General features: G+C 43.7%; 1 protein-coding gene across 2 annotated transcripts in view; it reads right to left on the bottom strand.

Moving 5' to 3' along the window:
* The window catches only part of LOC106880314 (transmembrane protein 41B), a 35090-nt gene that overhangs the window by 1189 nt on the left and 12478 nt on the right, over positions 1-21423 (bottom strand). For both annotated transcript variants that reach the window (XM_014930191.3, XM_089354706.1), the window contains exons 2-6: positions 19268-19514; positions 18455-18583; positions 12825-12918; positions 12361-12465; positions 10090-10228 (exon numbers count right to left, since the gene is read on the bottom strand). In XM_014930191.3, coding sequence (XP_014785677.1) covers positions 10090-10228; positions 12361-12465; positions 12825-12918; positions 18455-18583; positions 19268-19514 — 714 coding nt within the window. The remainder of the gene's footprint in view (positions 1-10089; positions 10229-12360; positions 12466-12824; positions 12919-18454; positions 18584-19267; positions 19515-21423) is intronic.

Below are 21423 nucleotides of genomic sequence, written 5' to 3'. Positions count from 1 at the left end.
TACACATACATACCTACATACAAATGTACATATATACACACATACTAACATACATACATATATAAATACATACAAACGTACACACATATAAATACATACAAACAAACATACATATATACATATGCACATACACACACTTACATGCATACATACGTGTGTATGCACACACAAACAAAAAGAACAAAAAGAAAAGGTTGGAAGACGCAACAAAAATTTTAGGAAAAATAAATAAATGAGTGGAAACTTAACCAGTGTGTCATCATCATCATCGTCGTCGTTTAACGTTTGCTTTCCATGCTGGCATGGGTTGGAAGATTTGACTGAGGACTGGTGAGACAGATGGCTGCACCAGGCTCCAATCTGATCTGGCAGAGTTTCTACAGCTGGATGCCCTCCCTAATGCCAACCACTCAGAGAGTGTAGTGGGTGTTTTTATGTGCCACCAGCACGAAGGCCAGTCAGGCGGTACTGTCAACGGCCACGCTCGAAATGGGGTCTTTTATGTGCCACCCGCACAAAAGTCAGTCCCGTCGTCGTTTAACGTTTGCTTTCCATGCTGGCATGGGTTGGAAGATTTGACTGAGGACTGGTGAGACAGATGGCTGCACCAGGCTCCAATCTGATCTGGCAGAGTTTCTACAGCTGGATGCCCTCCCTAACGCCAACCACTCAGAGAGTGTAGTGGGTGTTTTTAAGTGCCACCAGCACGAGGGCCAGTCAGGCGGTACTGGCAACGGCCATGCTCAAAAGGTGCTATTTACGTGCCACCGGCACAGGAGCCAAGTTCCACTGGCACGAATGCCAATCAGGTGGTAATGTTATCGGTCACATCAGCGATTTTGATTTTACCATTACCAATATGGGGAAAAAGCATGTTAAATGATAATGATGGCAGTGTGTGTGTGTGTGTGTGTGTGTGTATCTGTGTTTTGTTTCCCCGAGGCAAGACCTTCGTACATTGGGCTTCACCGAAGCGATGACTACTGACCGAGACCTTTGGAAATGTGCTGTGCGTGAGAAGACCCGGCAAGCCAAGTAAGATCGTTGCCAGTGCCCCTGGACTGGCTCTTGTGTGGGTGGCACATGAGATGCACCATTTTGAGCGTGGCCGTTGCCAGTACCGCCTGACTGGCTCCCGTAGGATTTTCGAGTGAGATCGTTGCCAGTGCCCCTGGACTGGCTTGTGCGAGTGGCACATAAAAGACACCATTTCGAGCGTGGCCGTTTTCGTGCGGGTGACACGTAAAAGCACCCACTACACTCTCTGAGTGGTTGGCGTTAGGAAGGGCATCCAGCTGTAGAAACTCTGCCAAATTAGATTGGAGCCTGGTGTTGCCATCCGGTTTCACCAGTCCTCAGTCTAATCGTCCAACCCATGCTAGCATGGAAGGCGGACGTTAAACAATGATGATGCTGATGACCACTGAAACGCCAGCCTTGGTTTGTTTACATCTACATAACTTAGCATCTGAGCAAAAAGAACCTGACAGAGAAGGTACTAGTCTTTGAAAGAAACACACACACACACACAAAAATTTAAATAAAAAAAAAAAACCAAGTGCCAGAGGTGATTTGTTCACCTAAAGCTATGGATGCAGTGCTCCAGCATGGCCACAGTGCAATGACAGAAAGAAGTAAAATATAACATGTTTCATCCACCACATGCCTGTCTCACCTTCCACCACCCTACTCCACTCCACTCTTTCCACCCACCCACCCCCACCTCATCCCTGACCTGGACAACCCACCCTCGACCACCCTGACAACAGTCTACGAACATCCACCCTAGACCCAACCTAAACAGAAGCATTGCTTCTCCTCTTTCTTCTCTCAACCGTGATGACGATGACAACGATGACGATGATGATGATGATGATGATAAAATCAAAAGAACAGTAGTCAAGTGTAGAGCGAACAGGCAACACATGCAGGTCAGATGGAGAATGGAAGAAGAAACAACAACAACAACAGCAGCAGTAGTAGTAGTAGTAGTAGTAGTAAGAACCTCTCTCCCAGCCCCACCCACCCCAGTCCAAATATGAATGGATAGGTGGGTGGGTGGCGGCAGGGTGGATGGATGGAGAAAGGAACTATTTATCAGACACACCCATATCTTTATGTCTGCTGTAATGTGATGGGTGTGCATGCTTGTGTGTGTGTGTGTGTGTGTAGGGGTGTATATGTATGTGTGTGTGTGTGTGTGCGTACACGTAACATGAAAGTACATTTTGGAAGGTTAATGTGTGTGTGTGTGTGTGTGTGTGTGTATATACATATATATATATATATACATATATATATATTTATGAATATATGCAAATATGTATATGAAAGAAAAGGTGTGCATGCATGCATGCATATGTGCACATGTTACATGAAAGTGCATTTCGAAAGGATGTTGTGTGCATGTGTGTATGTATGGATGCGCATGTGTACGTTACATAAAAACTATAGCTTGGAAGAGTTGTGTGTGTGTGTGTGTATTTATATTTATATAAATATATATATATATATATATATATATATATATATATATATATTGTGGTTGTCTACTCTTTATGCACAGTTTGACCACCTCCTGTACCTTAGAACCATCATGGCATTTGATGTGGCTTTTTAAATCAGACAATGTTCTGAAAAGACACCCACATAGATTGCACCTCCAATTTAGACCACCAAGAGCTGCATATAAGTTCTGATCATTGTGGATCTTAAAATGTCTTTCGAGGCCTCCATTAGATTTGCAAACCTTCTGGCATACATTGCATTGAAAGGTGCACAACACATATATATATATACATACATATATATATATATATATATATATATATATATACATATATATATATATATATATAACTTTTATAAGTAATATTCTAAAAGAAATATTCTAAAAGAATATATAACTGAACTTATGTTGAGTGCTCAATTATCTTGAGCAAATAAATGTGTATATGTGTTTTTATATCATTAATAAATTCGTAGAACTCAATATTATTGATGAGTTCTACGAATTTATTAATGATATAAAAACACACATATATATATACATATATATATATATATACACACACACACACACACATAGACTAGAGACTGTGTGTATAAAAAACGAATGCTTACATGTGTGACATGGAAGTACAACTTGGAAAAGTGTTGTGTGTGGAGAGAGAGAGGTGGGGAGGAGAGGAGAGTGCGTGTGTGTGTGTGTGTGTGTGTTTGTGTGTGCTTATATGAATGGGAAAGAAAGGAAAGGGAGTATAACGATGAACATACGAATGAGAAGAGAAAAAAGAAAGAAAGAGCAAAATAGTCGAATGTCAAAAGGAGAGTGTATATGATATGAGAGTGTAGTGTGAGTAGATTATGAGGAGTATATAATTGTGTTTATGCGCCGGAGGGAGAAACATGGAGAGTACACAGCGAAAACACCAGAGAGAGAGAGGGAAGAGGAAGAGAGGGAAGAGGAAGAGAGGGAAGAGGAAGAGAGAGAGAGAGAGAGAGAAAGAGTGATAGTGGACAAAGGAAGGAAGACGAAAAGGAAAATAAGTCTTTTTCACGCTCCGCCAGGCAGTAAAATAATGGGCAAGCCTGATTGATTATTGTCGTTGTTCACACGTGTATGTGCAGCGGAGAGATAATGCCGCTCAGAATGGAACCGAGGGGGCTGAGGGGCGGGTGGGGGAACGGACAGGCTGGCAGGCGAGCGGGAGGAGGAGGAGGAGGAGGAGGAAGGGAAGCTTGAACGGATGGTAGATGGGGTTTGAGGAAGAAGAGGCGAAATCCCCCCCACCCCCTCCATATTATCTTCACGCCTTCCTATCATCCCTCTAGTTTGCACCTTTCTTCAGTAAAAAAAAAAAGAAGAAAAACACCTCCCAAAAGTCCAGAGTGTACTCATGCCTCAAACTACCCATATCTATCCCTAAAGTGCACCCACCACCACCACCACCACCACTGCTGCCGCCATGACAATCATTATTAAACTCTTTCTATCTCACTCTCTCTCTCTCTCTCTATACTACATTCCACAATCTTTCTGGTTCTGGTAACCCTGACCTTAGCGCCACTTACCACTCCACCATGGGGTTGAACTAAATATCTACCACCACCACCACCATCACCAACACCCTTACTATCAACACGACTATCTCCACCTCCAACGCCTCCGTCACCGTCATGAACATCACCACCAACACCAGCACCATCATCATCGTCACCACCACTACCACCACCATCATCATCATTGTCACCACCACTACCACCATCATCGTCACCACCACCACCACTATCATCATTGTCATCATCACAACAACCAACCCAAGATCAAATCAGACCACCCCACCCCGCCACCTTTCACTTCAATACAAGGCTGTGACGCTGCATCACAGTCCTGCATTCTGTGGCCTTCATTCCTTTCCCAAAAACCAGAACTGAAACTCACAATTACCAACATCAACACTGCACCCACCTTACACATTCCATCCCCCCCACCACCACCAGCACCGTCGTTACTCATCTGCCAATCCACCCAAAGCCATCCCACCCTCCTCCTGGACCTCTTAATGTCCATTCACCCCCTAACCCAACACACACACATACTCAAATTCAAGCTGAGAAGTAAGCTTCAATGTAGCAGCTCGGACTGCAAGAAATAACAGCTAAATCTCCCTCAAATCACACATATAATCTTTGGGAAGGAATGGAATGGAATGGACATATTACATAGAGTAGTCTACACATGTCTCGAAAAGGACAGGATGGTCACCGCTGGAATGTCTGATCATAAGCCTGTTTGCAACACCACCACGACCACGACCACCAATAGCACTACTATTCACCAGCCGATGAGGGAGCCATTAGGTAATAAACTTGCTTAACCTTCGGGAAATGGCAGCCAAATATTCCTCCTTATTTTTCGAAACTGCACAATAATATGCGAAGATGGGATGATAGTCACGGTTGGAATCCCTTCGAGCATACGGGTCTGCTCAAACAGGACTGACCCGGGGCTAAACAACAACATGATTCGTTGGTGTCATCTTTTAAACCCCAGCCACTGTCACCAGTGCCATCGGAGGCACCAGATCTGTACCACACCATGGCTGGAAGCCCCGACACCTACAGACACAAACACACACACGTCCCCACCTCAATTCCCCGCAACTCTCCCCAACTCCCACGCACCCGATTCCGACCCCTTCAAAACGTCATTTGTGTTAATGGCAGTACTCTTAGTCTTCGCTACACACACACACACACACACACACACACACACACGCACACATGCATGTACACAAACAAACATGCATGTACACAAAACTATACACACACACACTTACACACACATACACACATGCATGTACACAAAGCTACACACACACACTTACACAAAGACACACATTTACACAAAGATACACACATACACATAAAGACACACATACACACACAGACACATGCATGTACACAAAACTATACAAACATGCGCATACACACGTACATGGATACATGTATACACACACATGCATGAACACAAATATAAGTGTGCACACATGTACATGCAACTTCAAAAGTATATATATGGACACACACACAGACACATGCACACGCATTTACACACACAGCTGTATAGTATACTATACAGACACACACACACAAGCACCACATGTTTACATACAGTTGCATACACATACATATGAATACACACAGACACACACACATACTCTGTCCAGTAACACCCCTGCCACACACACACACATCAGCATTGAGACAGACAGACACACACTGTCCAGTCAGACCCCCACTCCACACACACACACACACATCATCATAGAGTCAGCAGAGATACACACACACATCAACACAGATGCACACACACACACACACATGGCTGTACTCAGTCCAGTAAGAACACCTCTCCACCCCCATCACCTTCATCCACCCAAGTCAATGCTGCTAGCTAGTTCACATCACTTGGTGCAAGGGGGGGGGGGTAAGAGTGGACAGGTGGAAAAGGGAGGATAGAGTGGTATAAGGGGTGGGGAGAGGAGAGTGAGGAAGAAGAGAGAGGATGTTATTATGATAGACTGGATAAAGAGAGAGACAGACTGATAGATAGATAGATAGATAGATAGATAGATAAAGAGAGGTAGATAGATAGGCAGGTAGATAGATGGATAGATAGATAGATAGATAGATAGATAGGTAGGTAGGTAGGTAGGCAGATATGTAGGTAAGTAAGTAGGTAGGTAGGTAGAAAGGTAGATAGATAGATAGATAGATAAATAGATAGAGAGATAAATAGATAGAGAGATAGATAGACAGGCAGATAGATAGATAGATAGGCAGACAGACAGAGAGAAAGAGAGACAGAAAAACAGATAGACTGATAGATAAATAGACAGACAGAGAGAGAAAGAGAGATAGATAGATAGATAGATAGATAGAAAGGGATAAATAGATAGAGAGGGATAGGTATAGACAGACAGAGAAAGAGAGAGAGAGAGAAACAAAGAGATCCATAGGTGGATAGATTGATAGAGATATAAAGAGATAAAGAGACAAAAGTGGGATAATTACTGTTTAGGGAGATAGATAGTAATTACACACACACACACACACAAATATTTATGGGGAGGGAGAGAATGTGAAAACGTGTGTGTGTATGTGAGTGTAAAAGAGGGGAGGTGAGAGAAAGAGAAGATAAAGGCAAGACAAAGAGAGGGAGAGTGAGGGAGACAGACAGAGGGTGAGTCGGTGTGTGTGTGTGTGTGTAGGTGTATAGGTGTGCACACGTGTGTGAGTATGAGTGGGCGTGTGTGTGAGTACATGTGTGAACATGTGTGTGTGTGTGCGTGTGTGTGTGTTCAATGGTTAAATCCATCAATATGTTGGTTCTGAGAGAGAGAGAGAGAAAGAGAGTGTGTGTGTGAGAGAGAGAGTGTGTGTGTGTATGTGTGAGAGAAAGAGAGTGTGTGTGAGAGAGAGAGAGAGAGTGTATGTATGTGTGAGAGAGAGTGTGTGTGTGTGTGTGTGTGAGTAAGTGAGTGAGTGAGTGAATGAGAGAGAGAGAGAGAGAGAGAGAGAGAGAGAGAGAGAGGGAGGGAGCCATCAATCCTGGGTGAAAATGTAAGGTAAGGTGAGGTATGAAGGAGGACTTCTTTCATTGCCTTATTTTAATGGATCTAAGTAGAAAAGAAAGAAAGAAAGAGAGAGAGAGAGAGGGGGGGGAAGAAAGAAAGCAGGACGTCTGTAGTGGTGCTGGTGGTGGTGGGTCAGAAAAAGAGAGGGAAAGACCATGGAGGAAAGAGAGGGGGGATGTATAATGAGGAAGAACAGTGACAAGCAGCTAGTACAACACACACACACACAGAAATTATGATGAATGCATGTGTGTGTGTGTGTGTGTGTGTGTGTTAGACAGATCTATAGATCAGTAGTGTGTAGGGGAGGGGCTGTGATGATAGAGAGAGAGAGAGAGATACATAAAAAAAGAGAGGGAAAGAAGGGGAGGAAGAGATGAAAAGAAAGTGACAAAATGTGAGAGGAGAAGAGGGGGAGGGGAAAAGGCAGTGAAAGCAGGGGGGGCAGGAGGCAGAGGGTGAGGAGGTTTACAGAGCCTATTAGCTAAGTGGAGGTTGGGACCAAAGGCTGTCAGTGGGGGGATGGGGGGGGGAAATTTCCACCCCTAACTCTAACCCCCCCCCCCCCCCCGCGCCAACTTGCTTGTTAGTGTCCACATGTATATTGATCATTTACCAGGGAGATGTGACAATGTCTGTCCACAACATGCACACACACACACACACACACACACTGAAATATGGGATTAACATCAGACAACCTACCAACACACACACACACACACACACACACACACACATATATATATATACTGTACACATATTGATTGTCCAGGATCTGGCAGTGAGAGAGTTAAGTGTGTGTCCGTACCTATTATGTGCTTAAAGGGGAAGTTAGAGGATATAACCTGAAAAATGCCCCAGCATGGCCAGTCTAATGGTTGAAACAAGTAGAAGATAAAAAAATTGTATGTGTATATGTGTATTTGTTTATCTATCTATCTCTTTATACCAGTCTATCTATCTATCTATATGTGTGTATATGTATGTATATGTATGTGTGTGTATATGTATGTTTGTATATATATATGCATATATATATATATATATATATATATACACATCATCATCATGATATATGCATGCATATGTATATGTGTATATATACACACACATATATCAGGGGGGGGGGCAGAAGAGACACTGAGGTAAAAGAAAAGAAACAGGAGACAGTGGTGGTGGTGGTGGGGTGGGTTGGGGGTAGAATAGTCTGACCCATTTGATTGGTGTGTTTTTATGTTGCAGCAGAAATATACAAAAGGGGGTGGGGGGTGTCGAGAGCACGTTGTGGGTGGGGAGTGAATAGATGGCGATAGTGATGGACAGCGGTGGTGCGAGTGGAGGCGACAGAGATGCTGGTCAGAACCCCTTCCCTCCCCCCACCCTCACGCTCTTTCATTCATATATTTTTCACATCCTCAGATACATTACTCTCTCTCTCTCTCTCTCTCTCCTCAAATACAGAGAAGATCATCATCATCATCATCATTGAATATCCTTTTTTCTAGGCTGGCATGGGTCGGACGGTTTGACAAGAACAGACACACCACCAGAGGGGCCAGCCATGCCAGGTTCTAGGCCTGCTTTCTTCGTGGTTTCTACAGCTGGATGCCCTTCCTACTGCCAACCACGTAAGAAAGAATACTGGGTGCAAGCAAGCACTGGTGAGGTCGCCAAATACCCACAAGAAAAGACCCGCCTCAACTGGGCAGGGCTCAGACTGCAAGAGTAAGAAACTATGATAGGGAGAGAGGAGCAGGTGACTTGTTGAAGAGATGAAGACATGGATGTACAAGGAAGCAAGCTGGCAGAATTGTTAGCACACCGGGCAAAATGCTTAGCGGTATTTCACCCATCGCTACATTCTGGGTTCAAATTCCATGGAGGTCGACTTTGCCTTTCATCCTTTCGGGGTCGATAAATTAAGTACCAGTGGAGTACTGGGGTTGATGGGAGCTCTCCAGATTGCCAGCTCCTGTCAAATTGTCCAACCCATGCCAGGATAGGTTATGTTTTTGTCAAGACTTTGGTCCCTTTTTTTACTGAACTGTTGGATAGATGCAGAAGGGATTTAACAGGGATTGATTTTTACATGAGTAAAAATACATGGTCTAGTGGTCAGCACATTCCACTCATGATCACAAAATCGTGATTTTGATTCCAGAACCAAGCAGAGTCTTGTGTTCTTGAGCAAAACATTTCTATTTCATGTTGATCCAAGAAGGAATGTTGTTATTTTGGTCACTTACACAGCACGGAATCTGGGTAAGTGACCCTAAGAATCTTAGGACACAAGACAGTAATTACTATTTTTAAAATCTCACAACGTGAGATATTCAGCAACAGTACTTTGGAGTAAAGATTGTTTGCCAATATGACATGGCAGTCCTGGTTTAGGACAAACGTTGCTGTAATTTAGCCCCAGGAGACATCGTCTCCAGCTGGCCATACCACATGATCCGTGTCCTTTCATTTTACAAACAAGGGAATCTAGCATCCCCACACAGATATTGTTTTGAGCCGAGTGGAGATGCTAGATTCTCTTGTTCGAAAATATAAGGACACAGATCATGTCGTATAGCCAGCTGGAGACGATGTCTCCTGGGGCTAAATTATAGGACTGCCATGTTATGTTCGTAAACAATCTTTACTACACAAGACAGAAATGTCCAGAGAAGTTTTGATAGTTTTTGCATTCCATTAATATTCTTCTTTTTCTTACGTCAAAATAAAATTCTTCTTTTTAGGGAATTTGGGTGTTATTAACGGCAAAGAAGAGTTAAAAGACATACTTGACCTTGAAGGTAAAGCATGCACTTTAACCCTTCTGCTATCAATAAAATAAGTACCAGTAATATACTGGGTTGATGCTTAACGCCTGTAGTGACCTTCACCGAGGATGTTGTGTTTGAGAAAGAAAAAAAAAAAAAAATCAATCAATATTTACCAATAAATGTTCCAAGAAAAAATAGCTTCAAAGGAACATTGATCACAGGTGCAGCAATATTGATGAACCAATTGGGTAGGAATGGTGTAATTCGAAGAAAAATGATGTAATTTAGCAAATGTTCACGGTAAGACGCCACCTGAAATAGACAAAACAGATTTTATACTTAGAGACATCATATAGTAGACATACAAGCAGGTTAAAGATACCTTGTTTCTTTGTAGATTGAAAGAAATGATGCAGAGCCCTAATCATTTTCGACCCTTTTTAAGGTTTCGTCACTTAACCAATCACTTAACCAATCAGCCAGCACCATTTGAGCGTGGTTGATGCCAGTGCTGCCTGACTGGCTCCCATGCCAATAGGACATAAAAAGCACCATTCAAGCATGACCGATACCAGTGCTGCCTGACTGGTACCCACTACACTCTCAGAGTGGTTGGTATTAGGAAGGGCATCCAGCTGTAGAAACATTGCCAGATCTGATTGGAGCCTGGTGTCGCCTCCTGGTCCACCAGTCCTCAGTCAAACCGTCCAACCCATGCCAGCATGAAAAGTGGACGTTAAACAACAACGATGATGATGATGATGAACAAATATGGTCGCTTCAGAGAACTGGAGTAAATAACTTGCCTGCTGTTTTATCTTTTATGATATACTCTACATGTGCTACGTAATCTTTCACTTGTTTCAGTCATTAGACAGCGGCCATGCTGGGGCACCACCTTGAAGAACTTTCAATTTAATGAATCGACCCACATAATTATTTCCTTTAAGCCTGGTACATATTCTATCAGTCTCTTTTGCTGAACTGCTAAGTTACAAGGACATAAACACACCAACACTGGTTGTCAAGCAAAGGTGGGGGACAAACTCAGACACAAAGACACATGCACACATATGCCAGGCTTCTTTCAGTTTCTGTCTACCAAATCCACACACAAAGCTTTGGTTGGCCCGAGGCTATAGTAGAAAACACTAGCCCAAGGTGCCACACAGTGGGACTGAACCCGGAACCATGTGGTTGGGAAGCAAGCTTCTTACCACACAGCCATGGCTGTGCCTATGTGTGCATGTGAAATTGCAACAGAATAATGTTAAACTATTAACAAGCTATTGGGTTTCCGTTCCTGACTGAAGCACTTTTACTTTATGCATGCGTGCATGTGTGTTCTGTCAGTGAAGATCGTTAGGGAAGCAAGAATTAAGCATCTAACGATAGAAATACAGAAATACATCACAAACCAATAACAGGATATAGATGACAGCCTATCCTTCATGTCAGCAGACCAACATCTTTTGTTGAGTCAGTGAGATGTGACTAAACATAGATGCAGGATGTTAGATTGGGGGAGTGCAAAGCACATCAAAGAAATATTAGGTAAGCAGTAAGCAAAAGCTAAAGGGTGAGGAAAAAGGGACAGCAAAGTAAGGGAAATGACAGCTTATCATAAAAGGGAGAAGATATAAACAAGTCATGAAAAGTCATAGGAAGACCATCATCATCATCATCATCATCAGCATCTTTTAACATCCATTTATGATAGCTTCTGCTACCTAAGTGACCAAGTCTGTAGTGGGGGTGGATGTTTGGAGTCTGTAGTGGGGATGGGTGTTCGGAGGGCATTGCCACTAGAATAAGAATAGCCTGGGCAAAATTCAGAAAGCTTTTACCCCTAGTGGTAACAAGGGGCCTCTCACTCAGATGAAAGGTAGATTGCATGATGCATGTGTGCGAACTGCCATGCTACATGGCAGTGAAACATGAGCCATAACTGCTGAAGACATGCGTAGGCTTGGAAGAAATGAAGCTAGCATGATCCGCTGGATGTGTTATGTCAGTATGCATACACGACAGAGTGTAAGCACCCTGAGAGAAATGTTAGACATAAAAAGCATCGGATGTAGCATGCAAGAGAAACATTTGGGCTGGTATGGTCATGTACTACGGATGGATGAGGAGAGCTGTGTGAAGAAGTGTCACTCTCTAACACTGGAAGGAGTCCAGGGTAGAAGGAGACCTAGGAAGATATCGGATGAGGTGGTCAAACATGACCTTCGAACGTTGGGCCTCAGAGGCAATGATGAAAGACTGAGACCTCTGGAGATATGCTGTGATTGAGAAGACCTGGCAAGTAAAGTGAGATTGCAACCATAGCCTACACCAGTGTCACATAATCAGCTCATTTAAAAAGTACCTCTGACTCATTGGATGACATGCTGTGCTTGAGGACACCCATTGAGTCAAAGCTAAACTTAAAGATTGCTTACCTGTGCTTGCCAGTCGGCAACCCTGGCTGGCCAGTACTTCTCCACCAGACGATGACCAACAAAATCAGCAATCAAATAACAAAACGAAGCACCAACTGCAGAACACTGACAATGGAAAGAACACAACAACAACAATAATAATAATAATAATAATAATAATAATAAGAAGAAGAAGAATAAGAAGAATAAGAAGAAGAAGAAGAAGGAAGAGGAGAAGAAGAAGGAGGAGGAGAAGAAGAAGGAGGAGAAGAATAAGAAGAAGAAGAAGAGGAGGAATAATAATAATAATAATGACGTTCTAGTTGGCCTGGGCCCCACAGAGGAAGACAGCAGCCTAAGATGGCATGCAGTGGAACTGAACCCAAGATCACATGGTTGGGAAGCAAGCTTCTTAGCTACAGAGAGAGAGAGGGGGGAGAGAGAGTGTGTTGTGTGTGTCTGCGTAAACAAAATGACATACTTACCAAACAAACCAAAAATAAGGCCAATGGGAATGAGAAAAGGAATCCTGAAAGAATACTGAGGAAGATGGACCCTGGAATGGCAAATGACTGTAGACTGACAGAGTTAAGGGAAAAAAAAACAAATTGATAGAATTGCAAAAGAAACAAAAAAAAAAACGAAAGCTGAGGGCAAGAGAGAAAATTCCAATACCCATCCATCCTCCCATCTTCTCTTCCCACTATTCCAGCGAGAGCCATGGTGGGAGAGTCCTCAAGCATCTCCTCCATAGGGTTCTTCTCATAAGTAGTCATTGTTAGACTTTCCAGCTGGATTCCCATGAGGGACCAACTAAGATTAACACTTTAACTACATTGTGTGCTATTGACAGTACGTGGGTAACTGTCCCAACTTGCATTGAGTAGCACTATTGGGACACAGTATAAATCTTTAAAAAAATTTTTTAAACTGATATTCTAATGAACTCAGTCGTTATTATACATGATTTATGTTTTAGAAATGAAGGATAATACTCTTTACTTTTTTACTTGTTTCAGTCATTTGACTGTGGCCATGCTGGAGCACCGCCTTTAGTCGAGCAAATCAACCCCAGGACGTATTCTTTGTAAGTCTAGTACTTATTCTATCAGTCTCTTTTGCAGAACCGCTAAGTTACAGGGACATAAACACACCAGCATCGGTTGTCAAGCGATGTTGGGGGGACAAACACAGACACACAAACATATACACATATATATATACATATATACGACGGGCTTCTTTCAGTTTCCGTCTACTAAATCCACTCACAGGGCTTTGGTCGGCCCGAGGCTATAGTAGAAGACACTTGCCCAAGGTGCCACGCAGTGGGACTGAACCCGGAACCATGTGGTTGGTAAGCAAGTTACTTACCACACAGCCACTCCTAAGCCTATATATAAAATAACTATATTTTGTAAATTTATAACATCTATTCCCGTTTCATTATTAAACGGTGGTGCTCCAGCACGGCCACAGCTCTGAGCTGAAACTACCCTCCACCGGAAGTTCATTCCTCTGTCATCCCACCCCCTCCACCGGAAGTTCATTCCTCTGTCATCCCACCCCCTCCACCGGAAGTTCATTCCTCTGCCATCCCACCCCCTCCACCGGAAGTTCATTCCTCTGTCATCCCACCCCCTCCACCGGAAGTTCATTCCTCTGTCATCCCACCCACTCCACCGGAAGTTCATTCCTCTGCCATCCCACCCCCTCCACCGGAAGTTCATTTCTCTGTCATCCCGCCCCCTCCACCGGAAGTTCATTCCTCTGTCATCCCACCCCCTCCACCGGAAGTTCATTCCTCTGTCATCCCACCCCTCCACCGGAAGTTCATTCCTCTGTCATCCCACCCCCTCCACCGGAAGTTCATTCCTCTGTCATCCCACCCCTCCACCGGAAGTTCATTCCTCTGTCATCCCACCCCCTCCACCGGAAGTTCATTCCTCTGTCATCCCACCCCCTCCACCGGAAGTTCATTCCTCTGTCATCCCGCCCCCTCCACCGGAAGTTCATCCCTTTGTCATCCTGTCAACCTCGGCTGTCTCCCGGAACCCATCTAGTGGCCTTGGCCATCCTCTCCCCTACCTTTGGGTAGCGCATTAAGGTTGAGAAATGTTTGCAGGTTGTAGGTAATGTTTTGCTTATGAATTCTTCCAATTGCAAGTTTTCTTTTCAGGTACACGACACTGCTTTTCCTCTTCCCAGGCTACAGGCCCACACCCCCAACACCCATACTGTTAGGATTGGCACTCTCAACGTCGGCACGCTGAAAGGTAGATCTGGTGAAATTGTTGAGATGCTTGAACGGAGATGCGTAGATATGTGCTGCATCCAGGAAGTAAGATGGAGAGGAGGTTCTGCAAGGTTCCTCACAGGCAAAGAACACAGGTACAAGATTTTCTGGGCAGGGAACACTGACGGGGTCGGGGGCGTAGGAATACTTCTAGCGGAGAAATGGGTGGATAAGGTAATCGAGGTCGTTAGAGTAAGTGACAGAGTACTTAAGATCAGACTAGTGCTTCATCATAGATTAGCTACTGTCATCTCAGCCTATGCACCTCAACCTGGGCTACCAGATGGTCTGAAAGACCAATTCTATGACACCCTCTTGCAAACTACCTCGTCGACGAGTGACAGGGACCTTCTCTTTGTGGCTGGAGACTTCAACGGTCATGTCGGACGTCGTGCTGGGGGCTTCCATGGCATACATGGAGGCTATGGCTTCGGTTCCCGCAACGAGGAGGGAACCAGACTGCTGGAGTTCTGTGATGCAACCAATCTTATGGTCTGCAATACCAACTTCAGGAAACCTGCCAGTCACCTAGTCACCTACCGCTCCGGCAGACACTCTAGCCAAATCGACTACATCCTCGCCAGAAATAGGGAAAGAGGGCGGCTTATAAATGCCAAAACCTACCCTGGCGAAGAATGTACCCCACAACATAGATTAGTAGTTAGCGACTTTGGGATCAAGGCAAAATGGGTGCCCAGAATTAGACAGGCTTGGAGAAGAAGGGTGTGGAAGCTTAAAGACCCTGCAAACGGACAGAGACTTAGAGACAAGTTACTTGAAGCATTTAACGAAATAGAAGGGGATATAGCATCATACAACGTGGAAGACAATTGGAGATTTCTGCGGGACAACCTGTTGAAAGCCACCGACCAGATTTGTGGGTGGTGTAAGGTCCCCTCCCAACCCAGAGTAACGTGGTGGTGGAACAAGGAGGTAGACAGGGCTATTAGACAAAAGAAACAAGCTTGGAAGGACTGGAAGAACGGTGGTAGCAGGGAATTGTACCAATGTGCCAGAAGGGAGGCTAGGCGACAGGTTTATTTAGCCAGAGGGGAAGCAGATAAGGAAAGATTTGCCAATGTTCTGCGCCGTGAGGACCAAAGACTCGAGGTATTTCGGGTTGCAAGACAGTGTAGGAGAGAGAATAGTGATGTTGTAGGAGAGAAATGTGTTCGCATGGATGATGGTACGCTTGCATTAAATGAGGATGCAAAGAAAGAGGTCTGGAGATGCCACTACGATAGATTGCTTAATAAAGAGAATGAATGGGAGAAAGAGAGCCTGCCTTATGTCGACCCAATAAAGGGACCAGCTATCCGAGTTGATAGTACCAGGGTAGATAAAGCAATTAAGAGTATGAAGACCGGGAAAGCCCCCGGCCCATCAGGAATCACTGCAGAGATGCTCAAAATATCTGGCAGTGTTGGCTATAGCCTAGTCACCCGTATTACGAACCAGGTGATACACGAAGGAGTCATACCCTATGACTGGTGTAGCAGCATCATAGTCAACTGCTACAAAGGTAAAGGGGACGCTTTAGATACAAATAATTACAGAGGCATCAAGCTGTTAGATCAGGTTATGAAAGTTACAGAGAGGGTCATAGCCCAACTAATTAGGGAGCGAATCAATTTAGATGAGATGCAGTTTGGGTTCGTGCCAGGTAAAAGCACTACTGATGCCTTATTTCTAGTGAGACAGTTGCAAGAGAAATACCTAGCCAAGGATAAACCTCTGTACCTGGCTTTCGTTGACATGGAGAAAGCCTTTGACAGGGTCCCCCGATCCCTTATCTGGTGGTCAATGAGGAAACTTGGGATAGAAGAATGGCTAGTGAGAGCTGTGCGAGCCATGTACAGAGATGCGGCCAGTAAGGTGAGGGTTGGAAATGAGTACAGCAATGAATTCCGGGTAGAGGTAGGGGTCCACCAAGGTTCCGTCCTCAGCCCCCTATTATTTACCATAGTCCTCCAGGCAATCACAGAGGAGTTCAAGACAGGTTGCCCCTGGCAGCTCCTCTATGCTGATGACCTTGCCCTAATTGCGGAGTCACTATCAGAACTAGAGGAGAAGTTTCAGGTGTGGAAGCAAGGTCTAGAATTGAAGGGCCTTAGAGTCAACCTAGCTAAAACCAAAATCCTAATAAGTAGGAAGGTAGATAAAACACAAACCCCTTCAGGTAGATGGCCCTGCTCAGTATGTAGAAAAGGAGTAGGTAGTAACTCTATAAGATGTACCCGGTGCAAGCTATGGACACATAAGAGGTGCAGCAACATCAAAGGCAGGTTAACTAGCAAGTTAGTTTTTGTTTGTGGCAGATGTTCAGGTGCAATAAAGACTGCAAACAAACAGGAAACAACTTCTATCTCATTCCAGGGTGAAAAACTAGAGGTAGTCGATAGCTTCCGCTATCTGGGCGACCAAGTTAGTAGTGGGGGTGGGTGCGCTGAAAGTGTAGCTGCTAGAATAAGAATAGCCTGGGCAAAGTTTAGAGAGCTCTTACCCCTGCTGGCGACAAAGGGACTCTCACTCAGAGTAAAAGGCAGACTGTATGACGCATGCGTACGAACAACCATGCTACATGGCAGTGAAACATGGGCTGTAACTGCTGAGGACATACGTAAGCTCGCAAGGAATGAAGCCAGTATGCTCCGTTGGATGTGTAATGTCAATGTGAATACCCGTCAGAGTGTAAGTATCTTGAGAGAAAAGCTGAACATTAGAAGCATCAGTTGTGGCGTGCAAGAGAGACGATTGCGCTGGTATGGACATGTGGTGAGAATGGAGGAGGATAGCTGCGTGAAAAAGTGCCACACCCTAACAGTTGAGGGAACCCGTGGAAGAGGTAGGCCCAGGAAGACCTGGGCTGAGGTGGTGAGGCAAGACCTTCGTACATTGGGCCTCACCGAGGCGATGACTACGGACCGAGACCTTTGGAAATGGGCTGTGCGTGAGAAGACCCGGCAAGCCAAGTAAGATCGTTGCCAGTGCCCCTGGACTGGTTCTTGTGCGGGTGGCACATGAGATGCACCATTTTGAGCGTGGCCGTTGCCAGTACCGCCTGACTGGCTCCTGTAGGATTTTCGAGCGAGATCGTTGCCAGTGCCCCTGGACTGGCTTGTGCGGGTGGCACATAAAAGACACCATTTCGAGCGTGGCCGTTTTCGTGCGGGTGACACGTAAAAGCACCCACTACACTCTCTGAGTGGTTGGCGTTAGGAAGGGCATCCAGCTGTAGAAACTCTGCCAAATCAGACTGGAGCCTGGTGTTGCCATCCGGTTTCACCAGTCCTCAGTCAAATCGTCCAACCCATGCTAGCATGGAAAGCGGACGTTAAACGATGATGATGATGATGATGAATAAAGTAAAATAAGTAATAAGAAAAAGCAACTGAACAAGATGCTGGTGAGGCTTAATGGCTAAACTCAGGTGTGCGTTTAAAGTGTTAAGAATATTATCCAAGAATCTCATTCTTGGTCCGTCTTTGGATCTCTTGCCTGTTGGTTCAGCTTGAAGAATTTGTCTTCTGATTCTTTCTTATGACATTTTAACCACATGCTCCTAATGCTAGAACTGTGATCTCCAGGAAGTAGCAGCTCAACCCGGGGAGACTCCCTGATCTCCGACCTACACACCCTGTCAAGTAACGTTACTCCGTAGGTCCTTCAAAGGAACCACATTTTCGAGGAGTTCCATATCAAACGTTTAAAAATGGATCAAGAAATAAAAACTGAACCACCAAAGCATTAAAGAATTCTATGAGTTACAAAACTGCACTGAGATAATAAGGAAAGCAAAAAACCACTGCAAAAGGATACAAAATATAGACAATGAAATATCCAGCTAGAACTTGGTAAAAATATTTATCCTTGTAGCGAGATAAAATACGGCCTAGGTTTTTGGCATCAGCTATATCCTGTGGAACTTTAATATATTGCTTTTCTTCTCTGAAAAATAAATAAATAAATAATTACATAAATAAATAAATGAAGTAAAGATCGTTATTTAAGCATGGTTGGTGTTAGGATGGGCGTCCAGCTGTAGAAACTTTGCCAGATCAAATTGGAGCCTAGTGCAGCCTTCTGGCTTGCCAGCCCTCAGTCAAACCGTCCAACCCATGCCAGTGGTGAGCATAAGAATGAATACAGTCGAAGGACTGGGTGAGGAGGAGGGCATGGGTGGTTTCATAAAAGGTACCCACTTTACTTGCTGCATCATTGCACATGGCTTGAATGGAGAGTAACAGATGGCTAAAGACAGGGCACAAGTGAATGTGGGGTGAGGTGAGAGAGATAGCAGTGTTTAGGAAGGAGCAGAGACCAGAAGATGGGGTGGGGATGATGTGCAAGGTGCAGGAGTGGCGGAGAAGGGGATATGGGAGTACATCATCACCATCATCACTTAATGTCCATTTTCCATGTTGGCATGGGTAAAACATTTTGAGAGGAGCTGGTAGGCTGGTGGGTTGCACCAGGCCCCAGTGGTCCCTTTCGACAAGGTTTCTACAGTTGGATGCCTTTCTTAATGCCAACCACTTTCCAGAATGTACTGGATGCTTTTACATGACGCCGACATGGACACTTTTACATAAAACGTAAGAAACAATGCATAGAAGACAGGCAAATACTTACAAATCCATATTTGGAAATCGTAGATATATAAATACCATAACTAGAATGGATGTGAAGAAGAGGACGCCAAGAATTATAAAAGATCTACTACTGTTGGTTTCTGTGGACTGGTTTTTGGTACTTGATGAAATGTTAGTGGAATGCTTCGACTTTGACATGCTATTAGAGCTGTCACTGGACATGTGGTTAGCATTGGAATTTGATACAACTGCCTCGTTAACAAAGCTATTGGACAAATGATTATGTTCTGAAATTAGAGGAAAAAGAAAAACAATTAAAATTACTACAAATTACATCGTGCATTATTTACATTATTTACATTTGACGGATATTTGTCCTCATCTTGTTTGTTGTTAACACAACCTTTCGGCTGATATATACCCTCTAGCCTTCATCAGGTGTCTTGGAGAAATTTCGAACCTGGGTTCTCATTCCTAAGGTATTTTTCGATATTGCTGTTATTATTATTATTATTATTATTATCATCATTATCATTCAGGTCACTGCCTGGAATTGAACTCAGAACTTGGGGTTGCTAGCCCGTGCTCTTAACCACTACGCCATATGCCTGTAGGCATGTGACCAGGCAGTGACCTGAATAATAATAATAACATTGAAAAATACCTTAGGAATGAGAACCCATGTTCGAAATGTCCCCAAGACATCTGATGAAGGCTGGGGGGTACATCAGCCGAAATTGAAATTGAGATTTTTTTTAAAACTTGCCCAACACAATGGTGAGCAAACTCTTATCATCTCGTTAATAAAGCGAGCAGAAGGCAAAACATTTCATTAATATATGCGCGCATGGTGGGGGGGGGAGGGATATTTGTATTTGTCATTCTGGGAACTGCTGAACGAGATTTGAATTTAAAAAAAAAAAAAATTTAATTAATATAAATCAACTTTAAAATAATTATCAAGGCAGGTAACTATTTCTGATTAAATAGAGTTACGTCCCTTGTCTAATTTTATGCAATTATTTCGAAGACGTTTGTTTTCGACCAATACTTTCCAGTAATTCAACGGAATTTGACAAGGTTTCGGGAAAACAAACCTGAAAATAAATACGGGTGGACTTTCGGACAACTATTTCGAAAGTCTACATAAATATTTATCATATAAACGGTCAATATACATATATATATATATGTATATATTAGTTATTAAATCGTGTGGTTATACACCTGGTAGTTCGCCAGTAAATCACGTTCACTAGTTTAGGTGTTCGGTGGATATTCGATGCTCGATGGGTCAAAACAATTGTAGTGATCAATAAAGATTCTCGTATCTTCCATCTTCCGCCTTTCTCGTTAATCAAACGTGTGTGTGTGTGTGTGTGTGTGTGTGTGTTAATACGAGATTATCAATCTCAGCAAAATATTAAAGTGCTCTGCAATTACAAATACACCGCTAGCATGACAATGGCACTCGTTTACAACCACGAGATGCCAAGGCAAGGAGACTGCAACACACACACACACATACACATGTACACACAGACATATATTCATTTACTTGTTCCAGTCATTTGACTGCGGCCACGGTGGAGCACCGCTTTTCGTCGAACAATTTGACTCCAGGACTTATTCTATCGGTCTCTTTTGCCGAACAGGTAAGTTCCGGGGACATAAACACACCAACATCGATTGTCAAGCCATGGCGGGGGGGGGGGGGGGCAAAGACAAACACTATACATATATATATGTATATATTACGGGCTTTTTTCAGTTTCCATCTGCGTCGGCCTGAGGATATAGCAGAAGACACTTGCCCAAGGTTCCATGCAGTGGAACTGAACCCAGAACCATGTGGTTGGTAAGCAAGCTTCTTACCATACAGCCATGCTGCGCCTATATATATATATATATATATATATATATATATATATATATATATATATATGGGAGAATATACAAAAAATAACAACAGACGAGGACAGGTGGTGTAAATAACAAAAGTATATATTAGTATGACGCTCGGGAATACGGAAAGTCTTTGACGTTTCGAGCTACGCTCTTCAACAGAAAGAATACGGAGACAAGGAGAAAAACACGGAGAAAAAATTGAATAGTGTTCAGTCAACGGTCAATCATAATAATGGCCGATCATAACAATGACTGACCGGAAGTTAGAAATTCTTATTTCAGGAGAGC

This window comes from Octopus bimaculoides, chromosome 7, assembly GCF_046866305.1.
Source record: "Octopus bimaculoides isolate indiv1 chromosome 7, ASM4686630v1, whole genome shotgun sequence".
Taxonomy (NCBI): Eukaryota; Metazoa; Mollusca; class Cephalopoda; order Octopoda; family Octopodidae; genus Octopus; species Octopus bimaculoides.
This window is presented reverse-complemented; position numbering and strand designations above follow the sequence as displayed.